This window comes from Poecilia mexicana, unplaced genomic scaffold (assembly GCF_051168715.1).
Source record: "Poecilia mexicana isolate PSO_F unplaced genomic scaffold, ASM5116871v1 scaffold_2, whole genome shotgun sequence".
In the NCBI taxonomy this organism is placed as follows: Eukaryota; Metazoa; Chordata; class Actinopteri; order Cyprinodontiformes; family Poeciliidae; genus Poecilia; species Poecilia mexicana.
Window position 1 is genome coordinate 21,726,870 of NW_028263371.1, and position 23,903 is coordinate 21,750,772.

A 23,903-nucleotide genomic window follows, 5' to 3' on the forward strand; every position below is an offset into this window, starting at 1 on the left:
ATTCAACCCAGTCTAGAAAAGTGAATTCCTGGAATCTAACAGGAACAAATCAATAATCAATGATTGATGTTTCAACACTTTGATCAGAACCTGGAATGATTTTACTGACTAAAATCCTCCAACACAACATGACCCAGTACCAGGTTCTGGTTCTGGTTCTGAAGCCAGCAGGTCTTTATTGAAGCAGCAGCTTATATAAATTAACTTTAGTAAGTCGGTATTCCACCACAGTTGAATTTCATTTCTCATGGTAAAAGTTATAATAGTCCCACAAAGTCCAGATTCTAATCTAAATGAACCCACTTTATCCTGTAAATAATGACCTCCAAATTTAAAATTAGTTTACTTTAAATTATAGCCACTGTAATGTGAACCAAATAAAGTTAGATCATCTTCCTGTGTAGTTGAAACATGGCACACAATGCAAGTCAGTGAAGTTTAAGGAAACAATTTGTTAACTAGAATTATAATACTTTGTCCCTTTCCCATTCTCGTCATGCTGAAAGGGAAAAACACATTAGCATGATGTGGGACAAACAGAGTGAACCATCTATGAATGCATTTCCAAGAAATGCAAAGAGCTGTACCACAATTCTTGCAATCGTAAAACTTCTGACACCAGGAGATGTTTTTTCTACAATCCTACTGTAAACCAACAAAGGTCAGAATGTCAAGCGAGAAGAATGTGAGACAATCAACCCAGTAAATGTAGTATGTCCTGTGATAAATTAGGTTAGAGAACAAATAAAAAAGCAGGCATCCCACTCAATACGAGAAACATTTGGAAAAAATAGTGAAATATTACCATCTTGAACTGGCAACAAGTGGCTGCAACTCGGAGGCCAAATCACGCCGAAGGAGGGGTCAGAGGACTGAGGTTACATGCTGAGAGGTGGAAAATCCAGGACCACCAGGCAACCAGACAAACAGGACATCTGCTGAGCTGCAGCTGGACATGCCCAATGGCTATCAGCAGATATCAGTTCTTATCTTGCCCAACGAGAACTGTCCAGAGTAATAGAGTCGTTCCATAGTGTAAAAACACCCGGAACAGGCCAAGCATCCGTAGAGCACAGGGGCTGCAGTGTCCCCTTCTTGAACTGAGCTCAGCTCTAGATGACAGCAGTGTTTGTGGGGGAGAAAACACAGTAAAAGTCACAGAACAAAGGAGGGTTTCCACCCAAACTACTTCATCACCCGTCAGGATGTCTTTGATCCTTGAAGTGCGGCGACCTGCCAAATCCAGCAGTAGCTGCTTCATCAATAACAGTCAGAGAGCTCATCCATCCCGGGTCCTGTAAGCATCAGCGTGACCCAAGTAACAGGAAATAGCAGGTAATCTTCACCGACCTCAGTCACAGTATAGGAGGTGACTTTGCTTCCAATTGACAGTCCGGCTGATAGGTACTTTTTCTTAAACCTATATAAAAAGACCACAGACAACGTATATGAATTTTATAGACAAGCTTTTGCAAAAGGAAAACTCTCCATCAACAACCTCATCAGCCGTTCACAGAGAGTTCTGATCTCCTTCCACGCGAGCCCCTGTTTTATTGTCAAGCAGAACAACCAAAAGGGGCAGTCAGGAAGAACAACAAAGGTCGTAAAACTTCTAACCTAAACAAACCAGCAACTCAGTTCCAGGTGTGATATCTGATCTACGGTCTGAGCCCAGTTCAGCTCTAGGTCAAACTAACACAAGAAGAATTTAAGATCTGGGAAACACAGAGTTAAGTGTCTCACATGAAGATAAACAGACAGTCGTAACCTCCAGGTCAGTTTATACACACATAAGCAAGAGAACACTTTAAACTAAAAATCACAATAATACTGATTAACATTAGACTGAATATGAACTAAAGTAATAATGATAATACCAAAAAATATCTAACACCGGCATCAGAGGCACAGTGCGTAGTTGCAACACTGTCATCTCACACCTTCCAGCTCAGTTCCCAGCCTCAGAAACCCTCCCCGAGACCAACTTCAACCTCCAAGAGCAGAACTGCCAGAGAAAAATAATACAAGATAAATAAAAAATTCAACAAAAGTCTATGCCAACTTTGCTCACTCCAAAATGTCAACCCTAAGTTTCCACAGAGCTCTCTGCCATTCCTCTCGCTTCACAACCCAAACTCTGTAAAAAGAAGAAAAATATAATTAAGCAAGACGTTTCACAACCCAAACTGGCAGAAGTAATCAAGTAAGCTCACTTACTGTTTGAATCAATACATATTCTTATCTAGAAGATGTTCACTCTGCCTGTACCAAATATCTGCCACAAATTCAAAATCACTTCTCAACAAAACTTGTTAAAAAACTTAAATGTATTAATTCCAGCTAGAAACTTGTATAAAAACTGTGATTGTAAACACAGTTGGTAAAATAACTCATGAGTTTTTGTTCAATTAGATTCAAAAGATCCTTGATTCTGTCCCACACTTCAAGACAATCAGTCCTATTTCCCTCAGTTTACATTAAAAATAAAACTATCACCGTTATCCTGACATTTTCAAAACAGCTTCTATTTCATTTAAAGATGTCAGAAGTTGCTCACATGTTATCTGAAATTTACAGCAGTTGTAACCCAAATTTTCCTCAAAAGTAACAATTTACACCCAAGTGTAACTCTATATAAATAAAATATCAGCAGTGATGCAGGAAATGTATCAATAATTTTAAATGAAAATAAACATGGCATAGATGTTGATTAAAGCTGTTCAATTTTAATTTAGTAAGAGTTTCTATATCACAACCACCATATTTTAGTCAAGCAGGAAGGCAATGTAAAGGCTCTTTACATGAAATAAATCCACAATTCACTATTGTGGAATGAAAGTCAAAATTACTGATTAACAAATGTATAATTTACCGTATCTATAAATCAACCAGGAATTAGGGTCCATTTCTCCTTCTCCCCCCTGTTGATATAATAAAATTATCATTTTGAAAACAATTTGGAATCTGTGTTACTGTTATAAGATAATTTGCTGAAAAACCAAAATATTGTGAGATGTTCCACAAGTTCTCCAAATCTTACGTCTAGTATTCAAAATACACTGAGATGTTCTAAGTTCTGTCAGTAATATCTTTATAATAACCCCCTGTGTTTTTCTTATTTTCAAAACAAAAACGTAGAGGTGCAAATTTGAAGGACTTCCCCCCAATATGCTAAAATTTCAACAGGTCCAAATAGTGTCTATACAGCAAGGAATAGACACTACTTGCTGCGTCTATTCCTTGTGCCATATAAAGCAATAATTAGTTCAGTTAGTAAGTTAGTGTGTTAGTAAAAAAACAAAAAGAAAATGCCCTCGTTGGATGAGAATCTCAGATCGACATAAATGGAGGTGGAGACTCTGATATGAAGAATCTGCTTGAGATCCTTGAGAGTTCAGTCAGTAAAGTGAAGAAACTGAGGTTTGTTTTTTCCATTTATCCAATAAAATCATTCATTGATACATTAGTCCTTAGTTTAATTAAGGATTTTATTGTAATACTTTAAAACATCCTTTTTAAATGACAGATTAAAATCTCTAAAACATTTTACCTTATGAGTTATTTTCATATTTCAGACTTTGAGATCATTGAACTTTGATTTTCAGTTTTTAAAATGTTTTTGACTGATGAACAAAATGAGTAAAATAATTCAAATGAAGTTAATTAACGATGGAGATGTTTCAGTTTGGTTGGTAAAGATTCAGATTGTTTTATTTCTGATTCTCATCTTTACATCCAGAATGAAATGTTTTCCTCCAGTCGAGCCACAAACACTGACCAGTTCAAATCATCATTAATGAAACATCTAAGAAGTGACTGATTGTAGAAAAGCAAATCTAGATGAACTGAATGACAGTGAGGTTTGCAGCAGCAGCAGGTTCCTCACTTTGTCCTGAAGCTGTGGTTCTGTTGGGCCGGGTCAGAGAGGAACCGTCCTCTTCAGTCTGACAGCTGTCAGTCGGTTGGAGCCTCGTCTCTGATGAAGCTTCATCAGGTCACGTCTCCTTAGGAAATAATGGCCTCCATTGGCTTTCAGCAGCTTTAAGAAGAACCCAAGGCCATTCATGAATAAACTGAGTGGTTCTGATCCGGTTACCAAGTCGGGTCTCCAGCTGATGATCAGAACCAGCAGCCAAAGCCTTCAGCCTATGTCTATGTGAAATTGGATTGAGATTGCAGTTTCTGATTCAGGAAATGGCAAAAGGGCGATTCCACCTAATGTTTCAGCGTTTTCAGCATCTTATGAAAACAAAATAACTAAAACTGGATATTACAGCAAAATAATGGAAATTTCTGAGGAGGAGTTCAGTTCTCATGTGGTCCAGATATAAAAACAGAATGAAATCACCCTTTACTGAAGTTCCATAAATCACCTCAAGGTTTCCAATACCACACTTAGTTTTAAATATTCTGCTATTAGTTGATATTAATCTTGTCCAGGTTCAAATATGTGTTGTAAATGAAAGATGCTGAGGGTGGTGAATAATTAGGTCAAATCGCCCTTTAGCTGTTTAGCCAAGAAGTTGGTTTCTCCCATCAGAAACCAACTTCAGTTTCATCTGAAAAAATCCAGACCACTGAGTTTTTCTGAGCTCAACAGGCTGCAGGTTCTTCAGGACATGAGTATTCAGGTCCAGACATCAGAACCAGCTGAAGCACATGAATCTGGACCAGGTGTGTTAGGAGGTTCTGCACATGCTCAGACTGAAGGTTCAGCGTCTGAGAGAAAGTCAACCAACTCTGGATGAAATGGATCCTAGAAACAGGGAAGCTTTCTGGGGACTCGACTGCCTGGAGCTGCAGCTCATGCAGGAGTTTTATGTTGACAGGAAGCAAAACAACATGGAGGTGTGACCAACAGGTGGAGATCTTTCTAAAAGTAACAAGATGCACCTGAACACAGATTTAACAGTGCACATTATTTTAACACTTTCTTCAAAACATTTCTTTTTAAAAACGAGGCTTCAGGCCCACTACTCGGTCCCTGGAACAAAAGGAACCAGGACAGATACGTTCAATTATTCCAAAAGGAATAAAACACGCAATGCAAAAGAAATTAGTAAATCAAACAAAGAAAACCAATTAGTAACTTCAATCACACAAAATAAAAGAAAACAATGGAACAAATTGTTGTCATCCGCTTCCAAATGCCCTTCAACAAGGCCAGAGGAGTAATGCCCCGTGCACACAGCCTGCCCAATCCGCAACAGGTTTAGTTGAGAGCAGCCCAAACAAACAGGAAGACAAGACAGCAGACCATCCAAAGCGCTGCAGCTCCAAAAACAATCAGGTGCCCAGGGGTGGAAACACAGCCTAACCCGGGAGGAAGCGGGTCAGCAGGTGAGGACCAGATTGAAGCCGCCCGCCACAGCAACCCCCAGCTGCAGCCGGCAACGCCATCAGAGCAACACTGCAGAAACGCACGACAAATGTAGCAGCCAAAAACCAACCATGATCTCAGCCACGGATAGCAAAACTGCCACTTACGATCGCAGACGAGTCGACCAAACCCACAAGCCGACATGTAGCCGCCGACCGTAGCAAGAGTGGGAGAAACAAGGACGCAGCCACCTTGCAGCAGCCCGCCCAAATAGGCATCTGCCCCGCCCACCAATCAACGGTGCGCTTCTAGTTGCACCTGACGGACAGAGCGGGGGAAGGTGGAACACCATCCCACCACAGAAGCAGGTGATGAGTTTCCATTTTAGTGTCAATTCCACTGATGGAGCAAATTACAAGTCAGTCGTCCTCCAAACCACTGAGAGCAGCTTCCAGAGGAAATCTGAGTTTGTTCTGACAGTCAGACTCTGTCAGGATGACCACAGTCTTCTGGCTGAGTTCCTGACAATTCAGACAATTAAATGCATAGAAAAACAGATCAGCATCACACCCAAACCATCAAGAAGTCCAAACCATAAAACAGACATTAATTACCTGAGAAAAGTAGAAAAATGAACAAAATACAAAAATAAGAGACACAGCAAAGGCGCCTTTGGGAACTGCTCGTGCGGCTGCAGACAAAGCAATTCGATTTGCTTCTGTGAAGTGGAGACTTTTATTAAGAGGTGTATTCCTAATTTTAATATATGCATTGAAGGTGTGTCCTCTTTCTAAACCTCTAAGCAGTTTCAAATTACCTAGATAGGATGGTGTAAATGCTTTTGTCACCTTCTTTGAGACCTATTCAAGAAACAAAGATGAAGAGAGAGAAAGAGCAAAGAACTGAATTTATTTCTTCTTTCATCACAGATTTGGTGCCTGTAAGATCCAACTGGCTGAATGTGAAGTTTTGGCCTCAACTCTGAAGTCCAACCCAGATCTGAATGAACTGGAAATAAGAGAGATCAACATAGTAGCAGGTGGAGACTCTGATATGAAGAATGTGTCTGAGATCCTGGAGACTTCAGTCAGTAAAGTGAAGAAACTGAGGTTTGCTTTCTCTATTTATCCAATAAAACCATTTATTGATACTTTAATCCTTAGATTAATTAATGTTAATATATTTTTCTTTTAAAACAACCTGTCTAAATGTCAGAATAACATCTTAAACCTTTTACTTTACAAATTAATTATATTCTTATTTATAGCTTTGAGATTATTGAACTTTCAGTTTTTAAAATGTTTCTGACTGATGAACAAAATGAGTAAAATAATTCAAATGAAGTTAATTAATGATGGAGATGTTTCAGTTTGGTTGGTAAAGATTCAGATTGTTTTATTTCTGATTCTCATCTTTACATCCAGAATGAAATGTTTTCCTCCAGTCGAGCCACAAACACTGACCAGTTCAAATCATCATTAATGAAACATCTAAGAAGTGACTGATTGTAGAAAAGCAAATCTAGATGAACTGAATGACAGTGAGGTTTGCAGCAGCAGCAGGTTCCTCACTTTGTCCTGAAGCTGTGGTTCTGTTGGGCCGGGTCAGAGAGGAACCGTCCTCTTCAGTCTGACAGCTGTCAGTCGGTTGGAGCCTCGTCTCTGTGATGAAGCTTCATCAGGTCACGTCTCCTTAGGAAATAATGGCCTCCATTGGCTTTCAGCAGCTTTAAGAAGAACCCAAGGCCATTCATGAATAAACTGAGTGGTTCTGATCCGGTTACCAAGTCGGGTCTCCAGCTGATGATCAGAACCAGCAGCCAAAGCCTTCAGTCTATGTAGGTTATTGTTCTATGAGCAGCAGCCTGATGAGCTGAGCTGTTATAGAGCAACGAATGAAGGAGAGAATCTGAGCGTTTCAACCAGCAAACACTGAACACATGAAGAAGAAACACACAGCTTCTCTTTAATCACAATTTATTAACACAACAGCCCAACTTTACAGTTAAATTACTGGATCAATAAAGTCTGATGGTCACTAAACTGAGAACTTTAAAACCACAAACAATCAGCAAAAACAGAATAAATCTCAATCAGGATGCTGTGTGTGAGAGGCTATGCTAGCTAAAGCTATGTCATCTAGGGCTTTGCTACCTAGAACTGCCATCAAATGCTATGCTAGCTAATGTTATGCCATAGAAAGCTATGCTAGCTAGTGTTGGGTCTGAGTGTAGTGGATCCAGATTGTCTGACCCCAGCCTCAGTCCACTTCTGGTGAATCCTGTCAAGGCTGCAGTTATTTCTGGTGCTGGTTCTCATTTTCACCACCACTGTTCTTCCTTCCACTTAACTTTCCCTCAATATTCTTGGATGCAGCTCTCTGAACAACAGCTTCTTGACCTTTTTAGGCCTCCATCCTTGTTGTCCAAGAATATCTTTTGGACATCTGTCCAGCCAGCAGTCGCCCCCATGATCGGAGATTTCCAGAGAAAATCTGAGTTCGTTCTGACAGTCAGACTCTGTCAGGATGACCACAGTCTTCTGGCTGAGTTCCTGACATGAAGGAGACACAAATAATATAAAGATCATTAATTAACAGTCCTGCAGTAAATACTGACTTTGTGAAGGTTTTGGTGTTAAAGTCATTTAGTTCAAACATCTTGATTCAGCTCTTATTTTGTAGGACAGGAAGTGAGATCTTACCTTTGTAAAGCTTTGTGTGCAACAAGCTTCATCAGTTACTGAAATCATCCTCATGTGGTTCACCTGGAAAATAGATTTAAAAATGACTCGTCTTCACAATCAGGTTGTTCTTCATGATAATGTTCCCATTTCTGCAGCGTCTCTGATGGAGGATTCAGAACTTGAACTAAATGACCCAAATCAATCTGACAGAGAAAAGACTCAATATTTTCTAGTTGATAGTTCAGGAACTGAATCACCACAAAATGAGAAAATCATCAACTTTCAGAATCTGAGCTGTAATGGATGTTGTAAAACTCTGAATTAGACGGATTGAAATAAAACGTTTACATCTGTCATACTTAGCAATGAGCTGCAGTTAAAATACAACCAGCAAGAAAAACATCATTAATAGATTAATGACCAAAAAGTGGAGAAATAAAATATCTGATGATAAATGAAGGTACAGAGCAGTCAGCTGATACAGAGCCTGGAAGGAAACATGGAGAGAAAAACATCCGACTGAGTTTAAGATGCTGAGAAACTTTTAGAAAAACTTTGAGTTTCTTTGTTGATCAAATGTTCTGGTTCTGCTGGTTTGGACTCTTTAAACCAGTTTGACTGGATCAGATGTTAGAATCAGTTCATCATGTTTCTTTTACATTCAGGGAAATTAATTTTCTACATTTTATTATTTATTTGTTCATATTTCAGTTTTAACTGCATCCTGTTGGCTTCAGCTCATCTTTTATTCTTTATTCAGATTGTATCGCTGCAGTTTGTCAGAGACCAGCTGGACGTCTCTGTTCTCAGCTCTGAAGTCCAAACCGACCCATCTGACAGAACTGGACCTGAGCAACACCAACCTGGAAGGTTCTGGACTGAAGGAGCTCTGTGGTTTTCTACAGACTGAAGGCTGCAAACCGAAAACATTGAGGTTTATAATTATATAATTATTGATATTTCTGTGAACAATTATATAAATCCATCCATCCATTTTTTTACACCCTTGTCCCTTAGTGGGGTTAGGAGGGTTGCTGGTGCCTCTCCAGCTAACGTTCTGGGCGGGAGGCGGGGTACATCCTGGACAGGTCGCCAGTCCGTCACAGGACAAACAACCATGCACACACATACTCACACCTAGGGACAACCTGGAGGGGCCAATTAACCTGACAGTCATGTGGACTGTGGGAGGAAACCAGAGTACCTGGAGAAAACCCACGAATGCACAGGGAGAACATGCAAACTCCATGCAGAAAGACCCGGGCGGGAATCGAACCCAGAACTTTCTTGCTGCAAGGCAACAGCTCTACAAACTGTACAGAGTTGGTACAGTTGGTAGAGCTGTGCAGCCCAATTATATATAATTGATCGTAAATCAAAGTTCATATCTTTGGTCAAAGGTCATTCAACCCAATCTAGAAAGGTGAATTCCTGGAATCTAACAGGAACAAATCAATAATCAATGATTGATGCTTCAACACTTTGATCAGAACCTGGAATGATTTTACTGACTAAAATCCTCCAACACAACATGACCCAGTACCAGGTTCTGGTTCTGGTTCTGAAGCCAGCAGGTCTTTATTGAAGCAGCAGCTTATATAAATTAACTTTAGTAAGTCGGTATTCCACCACAGTTGAATTTCATTTCTCATGGTAAAAGTTATAATAGTCCGACAAAGTCCAGATTCTAATCTAAATGAACCCACTTTATCCTGTAAATAATGACCTCCAAATTTAAAATTAGTTTACTTTAAATTATAGCCACTGTAATGTGAACCAAATAAAGTTAGATCATCTTCCTATGTAGTTGAAACGTGGCACACAATGCAAGTCAGTGAAGTTTAAGGAAACAATTTGTTAACTAGAATTATAATACTTTGTCCCTTTCCCATTCTCGTCATGCTGAAAGGGAAAAACACATTAGCATGATGTGGGACAAACAGAGTGAACCATCTATGAATGCATTTCCAAGAAATGCAAAGAGCTGTACCACAATTCTTGCAATCGTAAAACTTCTGACACCAGGAGATGTTTTTTCTACAATCCTACTGTAAACCAACAAAGGTCAGAATGTCAAGCGAGAAGAATGTGAGACAATCAACCCAGTAAATGTAGTATGTCCTGTGATACATTAGGTTAGAGAACAAATAAAAAAGCAGGCATCCCACTCAATACGAGAAACATTTGGAAAAAATAGTGAAATATTACCAACTTGAACTGGCAACCAGTGGCTGCAAGTCGGAGGTCAAAGCACGCTGAAGGAGGGGTCAGAGGACTGAGGTCACATGCCGAGAGGTGGAAAATCCAGGACCACCAGGCAACCAGACAAACAGGACATCTGCTGAGCTGCAGCTGGACATGCCCAATGGCTATCAGCAGATATCAGTTCTTATCTTGCCCAACGAGAACTGTCCAGAGTAATAGAGTCGTTCCATAGTGTAAAAACACCCGGAACAGGCCAAGCATCCGTAGAGCACAGGGGCTGCAGTGTCCCCTTCTTGAACTGAGCTCAGCTCTAGATGACAGCAGTGTTTGTGGGGGAGAAAACACAGTAAAAGTCACAGAACAAAGGAGGGTTTCCACCCAAACTACTTCATCACCCGTCAGGATGTCTTTGATCCTTGAAGTGCGGCGACCTGCCAAATCCAGCAGTAGCTGCTTCATCAATAACAGTCAGAGAGCTCATCCATCCCGGGTCCTGTAAGCATCAGCGTGACCCAAGTAACAGGAAATAGCAGGTAATCTTCACCGACCTCAGTCACAGTATAGGAGGCGACTTTGCTTCCAATTGACAGTCCGGCATCAGAGGCACAGTGCGTAGTTGCAACACTGTCATCTCACACCTTCCAGCTCAGTTCCCAGCCTCAGAAACCCTCCCTGAGACCAACTTCAACCTCCAAGAGCAGAACTGCCAGAGGAAAATAATACAAGATAAATAAAAAATTCAACAAAAGTCTATGCCAACTTTGCTCACTCCAAAATGTCAAATGAATTTTCACTTCTCTGTGTTCTGTTAAGTTTCCACAGAGCTCTCTGCCATTCCTCTCGCTTCACAACCCAAACTCTGTAAAAAGAAGAAAAATATAATTAAGCAAGACGTTTCACAACCCAAACTGGCAGAAGTAATCAAGTAAGCTCACTTACTGTTTGAATCAATACATATTCTTATCTAGAAGATGTTCACTCTGCCTGTACCAAATATCTGCCACAAATTCAAAATCACTTCTCAACAAAACTTGTTAAAAAACTTAAATGTATTAATTCCAGCTAGAAACTTGCATAAAAACTGTGATTGTAAACGCAGTTGGTAAAATAACTAATGAGTTTTTGTTCAATTAGATTCAAAAGATCCTTGATTCTGTCCCACACTTCAAGACAATCAGTCCTATTTCCCTCAGTTTACATTAAAAATAAAACTATCACCGTTATCCTGACATTTTCAAAACAGCTTCTATTTCATTTAAAGATGTCAGAAGTTGCTCACATGTTATCTGAAATTTACAGCAGTTGTAACCCAAATTTTCCTCAAAAGTAACAATTTACACCAAGTGTAACTCTATATAAATAAAATATCAGCAGTGATGCAGGAAATGTATCAATAATTTTAAATGAAAATAAACATGGCATAGATGTTGATTAAAGCTGTTCAATTTTAATTTAGTAAGAGTTTCTATATCACAACCACCATATTTTAGTCAAGCAGGAAGGCAATGTAAAGGCTCTTTACATGAAATAAATCCACAATTCACTATTGTGGAATGAAAGTCAAAATTATTGATTAACAAATGTATAATTTACCGTATCTATAAATCAACCAGGAATTAGGGTCCATTTCTCCTTCTCCCCCCTGTTGATATAATAAAATTATCATTTTGAAAACAATTTGGAATCTATGTTACTGTTATAAGATAATTTGATGAAAAACCAAAATATTGTGAGATGTTCCACAAGTTCTCCAAATCTTACGTCTAGTATTCAAAATACACTGAGATGTTCTAAGTTCTGTCAGTAATATCTTTATAATAACCCCCTGTGTTTTTCTCATTTTCAAAAGAAAAACGTAGAGGTGCAAATTTGAAGGACTTCCCCCCAATATGCTAAAATTTCAACAGGTCCAAATAGTGTCTATACAGCAAGGAATAGACACTTGCTGCGTCTATTCCTTGTGCCATATAAAGCAATAATTGGTTCAGTTAGTAAGTTAGTGTGTCAGTAAAAAACAAAAAGAAAACGCCCTCGTTGGATGAGAATCTCAGATCGACATAAATGGAGGTGGAGACTCTGATATGAAGAATCTGCTTGAGATCCTGGAGAGTTCAGTCAGTAAAGTGAAGAAACTGAGGTTTGTTTTTTCCATTTATCCAATAAAATCATTCATTGATACATTAGTCCTTAGTTTAATTAAGGATTTTATTGTAATACTTTAAAACATCCTTTTTAAATGACAGATTAAAATCTCTAAAACATTTTACCTTATGAGTTATTTTCATATTTCAGACTTTGAGATCATTGAACTTTGATTTTCAGTTTTTAAAATGTTTTTGACTGATGAACAAAATGAGTAAAATAATTCAAATGAAGTTAATTAACGATGGAGATGTTTCAGTTTGGTTGGTAAAGATTCAGATTGTTTTATTTCTGATTCTCATCTTTACATCCAGAATGAAATGTTTTCCTCCAGTCGAGCCACAAACACTGACCAGTTCAAATCATCATTAATGAAACATCTAAGAAGTGACTGATTGTAGAAAAGCAAATCTAGATGAACTGAATGACAGTGAGGTTTGCAGCAGCAGCAGGTTCCTCACTTTGTCCTGAAGCTGTGGTTCTGTTGGGCCGGGTCAGAGAGGAACCGTCCTCTTCAGTCTGACAGCTGTCAGTCGGTTGGAGCCTCGTCTCTGATGAAGCTTCATCAGGTCACGTCTCCTTAGGAAATAATGGCCTCCATTGGCTTTCAGCAGCTTTAAGAAGAACCCAAGGCCATTCATGAATAAACTGAGTGGTTCTGATCCGGTTACCAAGTCGGGTCTCCAGCTGGTGATCAGAACCAGCAGCCAAACCCTTCAGTCTATGTCTCTGTGAAATTGGATTGAGATTGCAGTTTCTGATTCAGGAAATGGCAAAAGGGCGATTCCACCTAATGTTTCACTGTTTTCAGCATCTTATGAAAACAAAATAACTAAAACTGGATATTACAGCAAAATAATGGAAATTTCTGACGAGGAGTTCAGTTCTCATGTGGTCCAGATATAAAAAGAGAATGAAATCACCCTTTACTGAAGTTCCATAAATCACCTCAAGGTTTCCCCAATACCACACTTAGTTTTAAATATTCTGCTATTAGTTGATATTAATCTTGTCCAGGTTCAAATATGTGTTGTAAATGAAAGATGCAGAGGGTGGTGAATAATTAGGTCAAATCGCCCTTTAGCCGTTTAGCCAAGAAGTTGGTTCTATAAATCAACCAGGAATTAGGGTCCATTTCTCCTTCTCCCCCCGTTGATATAATAAAATTATCATTTTGAAAACAATTTGGAATCTATGTTACTGTTATAAGATAATTTGCTGAAAAACCAAAATATTGTGAGATGTTCCACAAGTTCTCCAAATCTTAAGTCTAGTATTCAAAATACACTGAGATGTTCTAAGTTCTGTCAGTAATATCTTTATAATAACCCCCTGTGTTTTTCTTATTTTCAAAAGAAAAACGTAGAGGTGCAAATTTGAAGGACTTCCCCCCAATATGCTAAAATTTCAACAGGTCCAAATAGTGTCTATACAGCAAGGAATAGACACTACTTGCTGCGTCTATTCCTTGTGCCATATAAAGCAATAATTAGTTCAGTTAGTAAGTTAGTGTGTTAGTAAAAAAACAAAAAGAAAACGCCCTCGTTGGATGAGACAGTCTCTTAATCACTAATTCTGTCTGCTATCAGCCAAGGCTAAATTCTGGTTGCTCCTGTTGTATTGTATTAATCCTCACATTGGTGTAAAATGACCAAATTATAAGAACCTCAATATAACCTTTCGACTTAGATTTGAATCAAAAACTGTCTCTGAGACAAGAACAGGCTAGAACCAACACAATGAATATTAATTCAAGCTGTTGCATAATTTCCAATTTAAATCATATAGCCGATCATATTACATTTACCAATAGTGTACCTTTCTGTTAAACACTCCATAGTGACCAATTGAAATGAAATGTTGTGGGGATAAAATAAGAGAAAAACTTAGAATAGGCCATGATGAAAGATGAAGTCTGCTGAAGACACAATTTCACAATTTTCATTAATGTTAACGTTGAAGCCATAATCAATTAGGCCAAAATACTAAAACTTCAACAAAGCAGATGTCACCTTGTTTGTTTTCAATTTTACTTGTAATATCTTAAGTAAAAAACCTTCCACCATACAAGCAGATGATTCCACTGTAAACCAGAATGTGATACGGAATAGAATATATGTAAGCATCACTTTAGAATCGTCTGTAAAGTAGTAGTCAAAGTAAATTGATGAAACAAAACATTTACTGTCTCTACATAGTTTAAAATGAGAAAAAATGATCACACAGCTACTCACTAAAGTGACGTCATATTTACACAGCGCTTCCTAAAACCCATCAAAAACTCCTGACCTCCATTCACTCTCAATCACACTCAAGCAGACACTTTCACTCCCTATTGTAAGAAAATGCAGGATGTTGGGGGTTTTCTTGACCCTCAACTAACTCGCAAAAACAAGAACACAATCTTATTCTCAGTATTTTAAGGCATTGTCACATCCGTTGACCTATAATGTAACAAATATACCTCCCAAATCAAGTCTGCAGAGTCCAATAATTGCCACCTTAATCTCCATAAAGTAAGTAAAGTACAGTTAGGTGGTCTGTAGTTGTCAGGGTTTCTGACTCAAGTCAAACTGTCAGCCTTGTCCACACAAAATGTATTGACTGTGGGGGAGATTCTCCTACAAGAAACAAATTTGTCGCGGCCTTCTCGTTTCCAAAAAACAATATTCCAACAAAGGCCGTGGGTGTTAACAGGTGGTTTTTGATTTGAACGCACTTCCAACTTAATTTGTTTGAAAAAATATATTCTTCATTTCTTGTAAAAAATAGCAACAAAATAATTACCAAAAATGTCCCACAACTTAGTGAAAAAATGAAAGTAAACTTAATATGATGTTTCAAGTACAAAAAAGTGAAATGTGAAAGTGGTCAAAAAATCATTTACAAAAACCTCCCATCCACACACCAAACATTTGTCAAACAATCGCTCCACTCAGCACCCGGTCTGTTTTAATTACTCAAATTAATGGGAGGGTCTAACCAATTACCAACATAATCTAATCAATTCAAATATACAAATTAACTACAGATTTTGGATCTAAACTTAACTTAAATAAATTCTAAACTCCACAAAATAGAAAACTAAATTAGTAGAAATTACAAGTTGCAAACATTACATAAATGGCCACCACAAAATTCATTCATTAGTCATCATGTCCTTATTAACTGTTTGGAAAACACCGTCATGTAGACAAACATTTTCCATATACGTGTCGTTTCTTTGTAAATGTGCTGATCAGTGAGGGTGTTCCATCCTGTGGGAGGAAACCTATGAATTGAACTGACTGTAAATGTCACATGATCATAGAAAATAAGCAATGGTATCAGTCCACTGCTCCGGCTTGGAGAGGTCACTGAAACAGTTTCTTGTCCCCTGCTGAGAAAGTAGAAACATTTGTAAATATGTTATTTTGCACATTACATTTCAACGTAAAACACAATTTCCAAAGAAATTTATATCAAAATCCAAGAATCCTAAAAAATCCAAATATAAAACTGGTCTGCAAATGTCAGCGTTAAAAGAACTCCTTCAGAACTCTCAAAATGCAAATGGAATGGTCACTCATTGCCCTGCTCTGGCAAATAGGGACCTGTAAGATCTGTAACTAAAGGGCAAGACAGAAAAAATCTATTTCCCACAAAAACCAGGCGTTCCAACAAGCCATGTACTAACAGAAATGCGGCAATATAACATCCAACAAAAATCATTTCATAATATTTCATAACATATTGTGATTCAACATCCACTAACACAGTGGTTCCCAAACTTTTTCTTCTGCGTCCCCCTATGGATTACAAATGGCTGTCTGGTTGAAACGACGTGTGTGACTGTGGGGGGGGGATCGACTTTTTTGGGGGGCAAAATGAAAGTACGTAGCTGAAAATAGACACCAACATCGGTAGCCTACAAGGTACTTGTTAAGCTTAAGGTTCTGTATTGATATTAGCTAGTCATCTTTTAGCTAACATTAGCTAGTCATCTTTTAGCTAACATTAGCTAGTCATCTTTTAGCTAACATTAGCTAGTCATCTTTTAGCTAACATTACCTGCATCCAACAGCTTTACTCAACTCAGTCGGTTAGTTTGGAGGGAAAAACTGTGAAAAGTTCTTTGCGTTTTGCTGGTTTGCTGCCGTGATTCTAACACAAACCTACGTAGCTCCGCACAGCAGCAGCAGGTCTCCTTCACAGGTGGAAACCCAGCGCGAGCGTCGTAGCGCTCATGTTGCGTTTAAAGGCGGCTCGGAAAAACAGGTTGCAACATGTTAACAACGGATTAAACAGTTTTAACTGCTGATAAAAGTGACAGAGGACACAAATATGGGAAGTGTGGAAGCCTCTACTGTATCAAACTGACATAGGAATAACAGAGTTGGCCATTCTAAGGTAAAAACCCAGCGCATACAGTGTTCATGTTTTGTTTTTTGTTTTTTTCATCCAGACAGCTTCCCGCGCCCCCTGCAATGACACAGCGCCCCCCTAGGGGGTGCACCCCACAGTTTGGGAACCTCTGCACTAACACAACGCAGACACAGACCTGACACACACACACAGGTTTCAGCGACAGGAAACCGCGCTGGCACCGATCACAAACCAACAATGCCGAATAAGCAACTCGCCAGACGCACACAGACAGACAAATAGCAGCACATGGTGGAACATACAATGACGGAAGACCGACAGAGTACACATAAAAACAGATATAAATGGTGGAACCTCGACCCTGTGGAGACAGAAACGAAGTAACCCGCAGCAAAGCACACACACACACACACGCACACACACACACACACACACACACGCACACACACACACACACACACACACCCCCACACACACACACACACAACGTGTCGGCACCAACTCACAGCAGAAGGAAACACACAGACACAGAATGAGAGAGAGAGAGAGACCAGGCCGCCTCCCCAAACACAGCAAATAACCACAAACAGCAATCACAGCCAAATTAATCCACAGGAAGCAGAAAGAAGGTTAGAAAAACACAGAAAGTCACAAACAAAGAATACAAAGACAGTTTTCCCTACGGTCGCTAGCGACAAAGATCAGCTCTTTCTACCTCAAGTCAACTTCATCCAATGTTCGGGCACTAGTTGCCACGGGGAGGAGGTTACTCCCAATTTCGACTAAGTCCATTTAAGCCCGGGAAAAAGGCTTAAGGGATGCACCTTATAATTTAAATGTCCTTTCCGAACCAGTCCTCCCACGTGAAAGACTGGAAAGAGGCGATACCACCAGGTCCAAATTCACATTACACCCATCCAAATACCTCAGTCCCTTCGGAGAGAATCCAACTCCAGGTGGATTCACACCTTTTCCTAAACTACGTACCAATACACAACCGAAAGCCTTTCTAAGGGCAGTAAATCCTTCGGGTATGCCAGCCCAGCGCAGAACACAAATTTCGTCAAACTTGTGGGGGGTATGCCAAAACCCAACTGCGGTACGAACAACTCTAATCTCAGATTCTTTTCTGTAATACCAAAAACCACAACAACTACACTTGTATCAGAAACCGCACAACCACTGAGATCAATCCGCCAGAAGCCAAGAAGGCCGTTCTTCTTCTTCTTCTTCTTTAGGTTTTACTAAAGTCCAAAGGGTTGGAGTCCCAGTTGACGGCGTCTCAACTAAAATTCTACAGCTTTTTATTTCTCTTTCTCACTGTTTATGTTTTAATGCTGTTTTTATTTTAATTATGTAAAGCACTTTGAAATGCCTTGCTGCTGAAATGTGCTATACAAATAAAATTTGATTGATTGATTGATTGATTCACTTTTGGGGTCTTTTGACCCATCAGTATAAATTTGCAAATAATCATTATATTTATTCTGCATTTGATTATAAAATTCTTGGCAAGTATCCAGTGTTGTGGTACTCGAAGTTGGTCTTGGTCTTAAGACCGGTCTTAAGACCATTTTTTGATGGTCTCGGTCTCGTCTCGGACTCGACCACATTTGGTCTCGGTCTCGGGCGCTGAGGACTCGGCATTTTATTTCAAGACCAGTCGAGACCGCAACTGTGAAAATATCACTAAACGTACAGCATTCTGTCCACTTTATTTGTTAACATTTTTGTTTTCAGTGGATGCAAAATGCACCGATTAAAATCCAAGCAACTAAGTGTTTCTGTTACTCCCCCCTCCCCTCCTCACCTTTTACTCCCCCTCCTCCTCCCCTCCCCACCTTTCTCTCGCGCACGGCGCTTCAGGACATGCGCAGTGGTTTCCTCTCAGAGGCAGAAAATGTTTGTCTAATCGTCAGTAATATAATAGCGCTGCATAAATAGTAAGAAATCCGATGGCCACAGCTAACTCAGCATCGCTTCGCTTTCACAGACGGTGGGGACAACGTCTAACTTTTTTCGTCACTTAGAAAAGTAGCTCAAAGAAGGTAAGCTCCGTTAACGTGATGTTAGCAAAGCTAGCTGTACAGAGACACATAAGCATTGTGATGAAAAATGTTATCACTCACTGTGCTGAATTATTGTGCGGAGGTGTTGACTGACTTGTCGCATATATGGGACAACGCTATGTCCAAAAGTCTGCAATATAGTGAGGTGACATTCAGAAACAGTCGATTCTTCTCCATGGCTCTTTACTTATTAGATAGGACTGGAGTGTCACTCACTGAGAGCCGTTGTTCTATCAGATAGCCATACGCTGTCAGGTTAGCATACATGCATTAAGCATTAAGAAGTCCGACCGTCAGAGGAGTTGTCAGTTCACCATATGCAGCAAGTTATGATGAACATAAGTCATTAAATTGTTTTCAATGATACAATGATAACTATATAGATATACATGTGTTGTCATGGTTTCAAAGTGTATTTAAAGCAGGTCTGGCTGCAGCTGGAGTCAGCTACAACACACGCCCGTGTAAAACTCACTTAACCGCTAAGTCAGGATGCCATACAACTGTTAATAACAAAGTGTATGACGATCTACGTCATGATTCTGTGTTGCTGATTAAATGAAATCTTATGGTAATGACGTGTCTGACAGATATAGCCGGTGTTCTATCAGATAGCCATACGCTGTCAGAATAGCATACATGCAGTGAGTACCATGCCAGCGCATGCGCATTAAGAAGTCCGACCATCAGTGGAGTTGTCAGTATACTCAACAAGTTATGACGAAAATAAGTCATTAAATTGTTTATAATATGACACAATATGATAACTAGATGGATATACATGCGTTGTCGTGGTTTCAAAGTGTGTTTAAAGCAGGTCTGGCTGCAGCTGGATGCCATACAACTGTTAATAACCAAGTGTATGATGATCTACGTCATGATCCTATGTTGCTGATTAAATAAAATCATATGGTAATGACAGCGTATGCATATCTGAGCTAAGCGTACGACTATCTGACAACGTATGCTGATCTGACAGAACACTGTGAGTTCGTGCTAAGCGTATGACGATCTGACCTGACAGAAAACCCGTTCTTTGTTCTAGGAATGCTCTGTGTACACTGCATCATTATTTTATTTTATTATGTACGTTAATATTTAAATTAACAAATAACTAAAACACAAGAACGAAAGAGCACGCAGAGCATGCACATTGCTCTTTGATTGTTTTTGTTCAAAGTGGCAGCTGTAATGTCTGCCATGGTGTCAGACTACCTGGCTTCATGTACTGGGATAGAGAGTGAGAACAGTCACGATGAGCGCCTTCTGTTTGGTTACTTCTTGCTTGTTGCTCCTTGGTCAGTGTTCATGGTTGAGCGTTATTTACCGTCAGGGCATTGCCTCAATTGCTATGTTTAATGGTGCAGACAGTGGTGGTTTCTTATATGAGCAATATGGGCAAATGCCCAGGGCGTTATGTTTTTAGGGATGGCACGAGACCATCACACTTTTTAGCACAGAAATGGAATATTTAATATTGGTAAAATGTATTAAGTATTTAATATCTAGGTGTTTTATGGTAATATGGATCTTTCAGATTATTTTGAGAACCAATTTCGATCATATTTTACATTTTATTGTGTCATGTAACGCGGGCCGCTGGTCTTGGTCTTGACTCGGTCTCGACTCCCCTCGGTCTTGGTCTTGACTTGGTCTCGGACCCTAAAAGTCTTGGTCTTGTCTTGGTCTCGGGTTAGGTGGTCTTGAACACAACACTGCAAGTATCTAATGTGTTCCTTTTCCTAATATGTGTTAGTTTTCTGTCTACATTAATATATTTCCAAGTCCATGTAGGTCTCAAAGGCCACAATACAGTTGGACTAAATTCCTTATTATATACATTAAACATTTTTGCTCTATCATCACCAACCCACCCAAAGCTATCAATTTGTTTCTTACCTCTTTCCCAACACTCTCCTAATAATTTCTTAACTGGGTGATCTGCATTATGTCCTTTTAAACTTATCCAATAATTGACCATTAGCTGCTGTCTTCTAATGCATAATGGCATTTCTCCTGACTCTACTTGTAAGGCACATATTGGTGTTGATTTAACTGCCCCTAAGCAAATTCTCATTGCTCTGGCTTGAATAACATCTAACTTTTTAAACCTAGTTTTAGCTGCTGATCTATACACCACGCTCCCGTAATCTATTCTTGATCTAATTAGAGACACATATATACTTTTAAGGGAATCAAAACTTGCACCCCATGTCAATCCTGCTAAACACCTCATAATGTTTAAAACCTTTTTACTTTTCTCCATAATATGTTCTATATGATTTCCCCAAGTTAGTTTATCAAAAGCTACTCCCAAAAACCGAAACCAGTCAACTTTTTCTCTTTCCCATATAAATACAACTTTTTATCAACCCCTATTTTTTATTTGTGAAGATCATTACTTTTGTCTTTTCAATTGAAAATTTAAAGCCCCACTTTACTCCCCACTTACCCACTTTATCTATACCTTCCTGTAGTTTAACTTTTCCATAACCTTTTCCATAACGCTCCATCATCAGCAAAAAGTGACTTAAAAAGTGACTTACCAAAACTTTTACATCATTTCGAAACATGATCTCCTATTTTAACTTGAATATTTCTATCCCGTAAAAAATACCTATCTGATGTAATTTAATCATTAACCCTTCCCTCCATAACATAACATATATGCTTTCTCCACATCAAAAAACACAGCAACAACAGTTTCCTTATTAATCTGAGCTTTTCTAATATCATCCTCTAAACATAAAATAGGATCCATTGTTCCTCTCCCTCTACGAAAACCACTCTGATAAGGAGCAATTAAATGTTTTGACTCCAAATATTGTGTCAATCTCTCATTCACCATCCTTTCCATCAGTTTACACAGATTAGATGTTAAAGCTATTGGTCTGTAATTTACAGGGTTACTATGATCTTTCCCAGGTTTCTTGAATGGGATAACAATAGCTTCCTCCCCTCCTTCCAAATCTTATTGAATAAAATTAATAATTTATTTAAAACTTCCTCACTTACATGTCTTAACATAATATAACACACCTCATCTTTACCTGGAGCACAATTCCTAGTTCTATCCAAAGCTCTTTTCAGCTCTCCAATAGAGAAAGGATAATTCATCAGATCATTATAATCCTCCTTTCTTCTTAAGATTCCATCATTTTCCTTTCTAGTTCTCTCCCTTCCCTCTATTTCATTATCTGATAAATTTTCCCCACTATGAATCCCCACATAAGTGCTTACTAACATATCAGCATTTTCCCTGTCAGTTAAAGCTACTATATCATTTTTTATTTAGTATAGGATAACTCCATTCCCTTCTAGCTCCTCCCATTTTTGATCATCCCCCAAACATCCCCTAGTTTTGTATTACTGCCAATTGTGTCACAGAAACCTCTCCAGTATTCTCTTTTTGTGCTCCTTATTGTTCTCCTGACTTTTGCTTGTGACTTTTTATATTCAATTAAATGTTGAAAATGATGAGACCTTTTAACCAATTTAAATGCTTTATTTCTCTAACTGCTTTCCTACACTCTTCATTCCACCATTGAACCAACTTTCTCCTATTTTTCCCTGATGTTTTTGGAATAGCCTCCTCTGCAGCAGCTAAAATACCCTGACTAATCACTCGGTTCATACTTTCAATACTCTGATCATTTTGAACATTTAAAATTTTTCTATCACATAGGTTATAAAATTCCTCCCAATGTGCTTTCTCAAATATCCACTTTCCTCCTATCATTTCAGTGCTATGCACCTGGCCCACCCTTATTTTGCTGATTATAATGTAGTGATCACTACAAAATGACTTGTTTTTAACTTGCCAATCACATAGTGGAGCTAAACAGCTAGAAACAAATGTCAAATCTAGTACAGATTCCTTACCTGAATTTATATCAATTCTTGTCTTCTTACCATTATTCAAGCAAACCAAATTATTACTATCTAGAAATTCATCTAAAATGTTCCCATTATAATCTTTTTTCCACTACCCCATAATGAGTGATGTGGATTAAAATCTCCACACCAAATAACATTTCCTTTCATATCTATCTCGTCACGTTTACTTTACTCAAGCTTTTTACAAGGATTGAAAAAATTAAGAATCAACATTACCTTCTCTTCCACCCATATTTCAGTGGCAACATACTCCAAATCTCCTTTCCTTCCAATAATTTTATACGGAATACCTTCCTTAATCAGAGAAAGACACCCTCCCCCATTTCCTTCTTGTCTATCGTAGCTAACTGCAATATATCCATTTACTTTGAAATCCAAAAAATGCTTCAGCCAAGTTTCCTGTAATTATATCAGGTTTTTCTTTTAATTCATAAATAAACTGTTTAAAATCTTGCCCATTCCATTGTAAGATTAAAATGATCCTTCTTGACTTGTTGGACTACACATTTCTCCCCTTATGTCCTCCACCGAATATTCTTTAAGTCTAAACTATGGCACGCTGCCTTCACTATAATCTGAACCCTTTCCGGTTTTGATTTCACATCCGATGTTGCATTTATAACTCCTGCAATAAAAGTTACCATTTTCTTTTTTTCCTCTTCAATTTTCTTTTCAAACATTTCCACAATTCTTGAGATTACTTGCTTTTCTCCTGTTAGAGATTTCCCATTTTGTTTCTCTTTTTCAACCACTTTACACGCTTCTGCATATGTCACTTTCTGTCTAACTTTTGTTTTCTGTATCGTTGATTGTCGTTTCATTACTTCGCAACCCCAAAAAGTGACACTGTGCTCTCCTCCACAACTACAACACTTTGGTTTAACTCCAACTCCACATTTACCAAATTCATGGTGTTAATTCTCAGTATTCAGCCACGCCCTTAACTCCTCCTAACTCTAGCAGACTGACTACTGACCAGCTCTCCGTCTCACGGGTCCGAAAAGACTCTAATTCCCGGGTATTACCGCAGATAAGGATTTAGAGAACTTTTATTTAAGCTGGGAGCGGGGATGATTCGTCCAAGTTCTAACTACCTTCATCCAGACGTTATGCCCCGCTTCAGTTCATGACCCAGACATCGGAGTAGCCCCGCCGATGTCCGAACTCATGAACCACATCTGTTAACGGTAGCTCATCCCCTATAAATTAACGTGCACTTGG

General features: G+C 38.8%; 2 protein-coding genes across 2 annotated transcripts in view; both read left to right on the plus strand.

Moving 5' to 3' along the window:
- Positions 1–7,881, plus strand: part of LOC148160599 (ribonuclease inhibitor-like) — a 31,066-nt gene extending 23,185 nt beyond the window's left edge. The window contains exons 4-5 of the mRNA XM_088003993.1: positions 6,250–6,429; positions 7,728–7,881. Of these exons, the coding sequence (XP_087860119.1) occupies positions 6,250–6,429; positions 7,728–7,881 (334 nt within the window). The remainder of the gene's footprint in view (positions 1–6,249; positions 6,430–7,727) is intronic.
- A 615-nt stretch (positions 7,882–8,496) lies between these two features.
- LOC148160600 (ribonuclease inhibitor-like) overlaps positions 8,497–23,903 on the plus strand; it is an 89,211-nt gene continuing 73,804 nt past the window's right edge. Inside the window, exon 1 of the mRNA XM_088003995.1 lies at positions 8,497–8,938. The gene's annotated coding sequence lies outside the window, so the exon portion shown is untranslated. The remainder of the gene's footprint in view (positions 8,939–23,903) is intronic.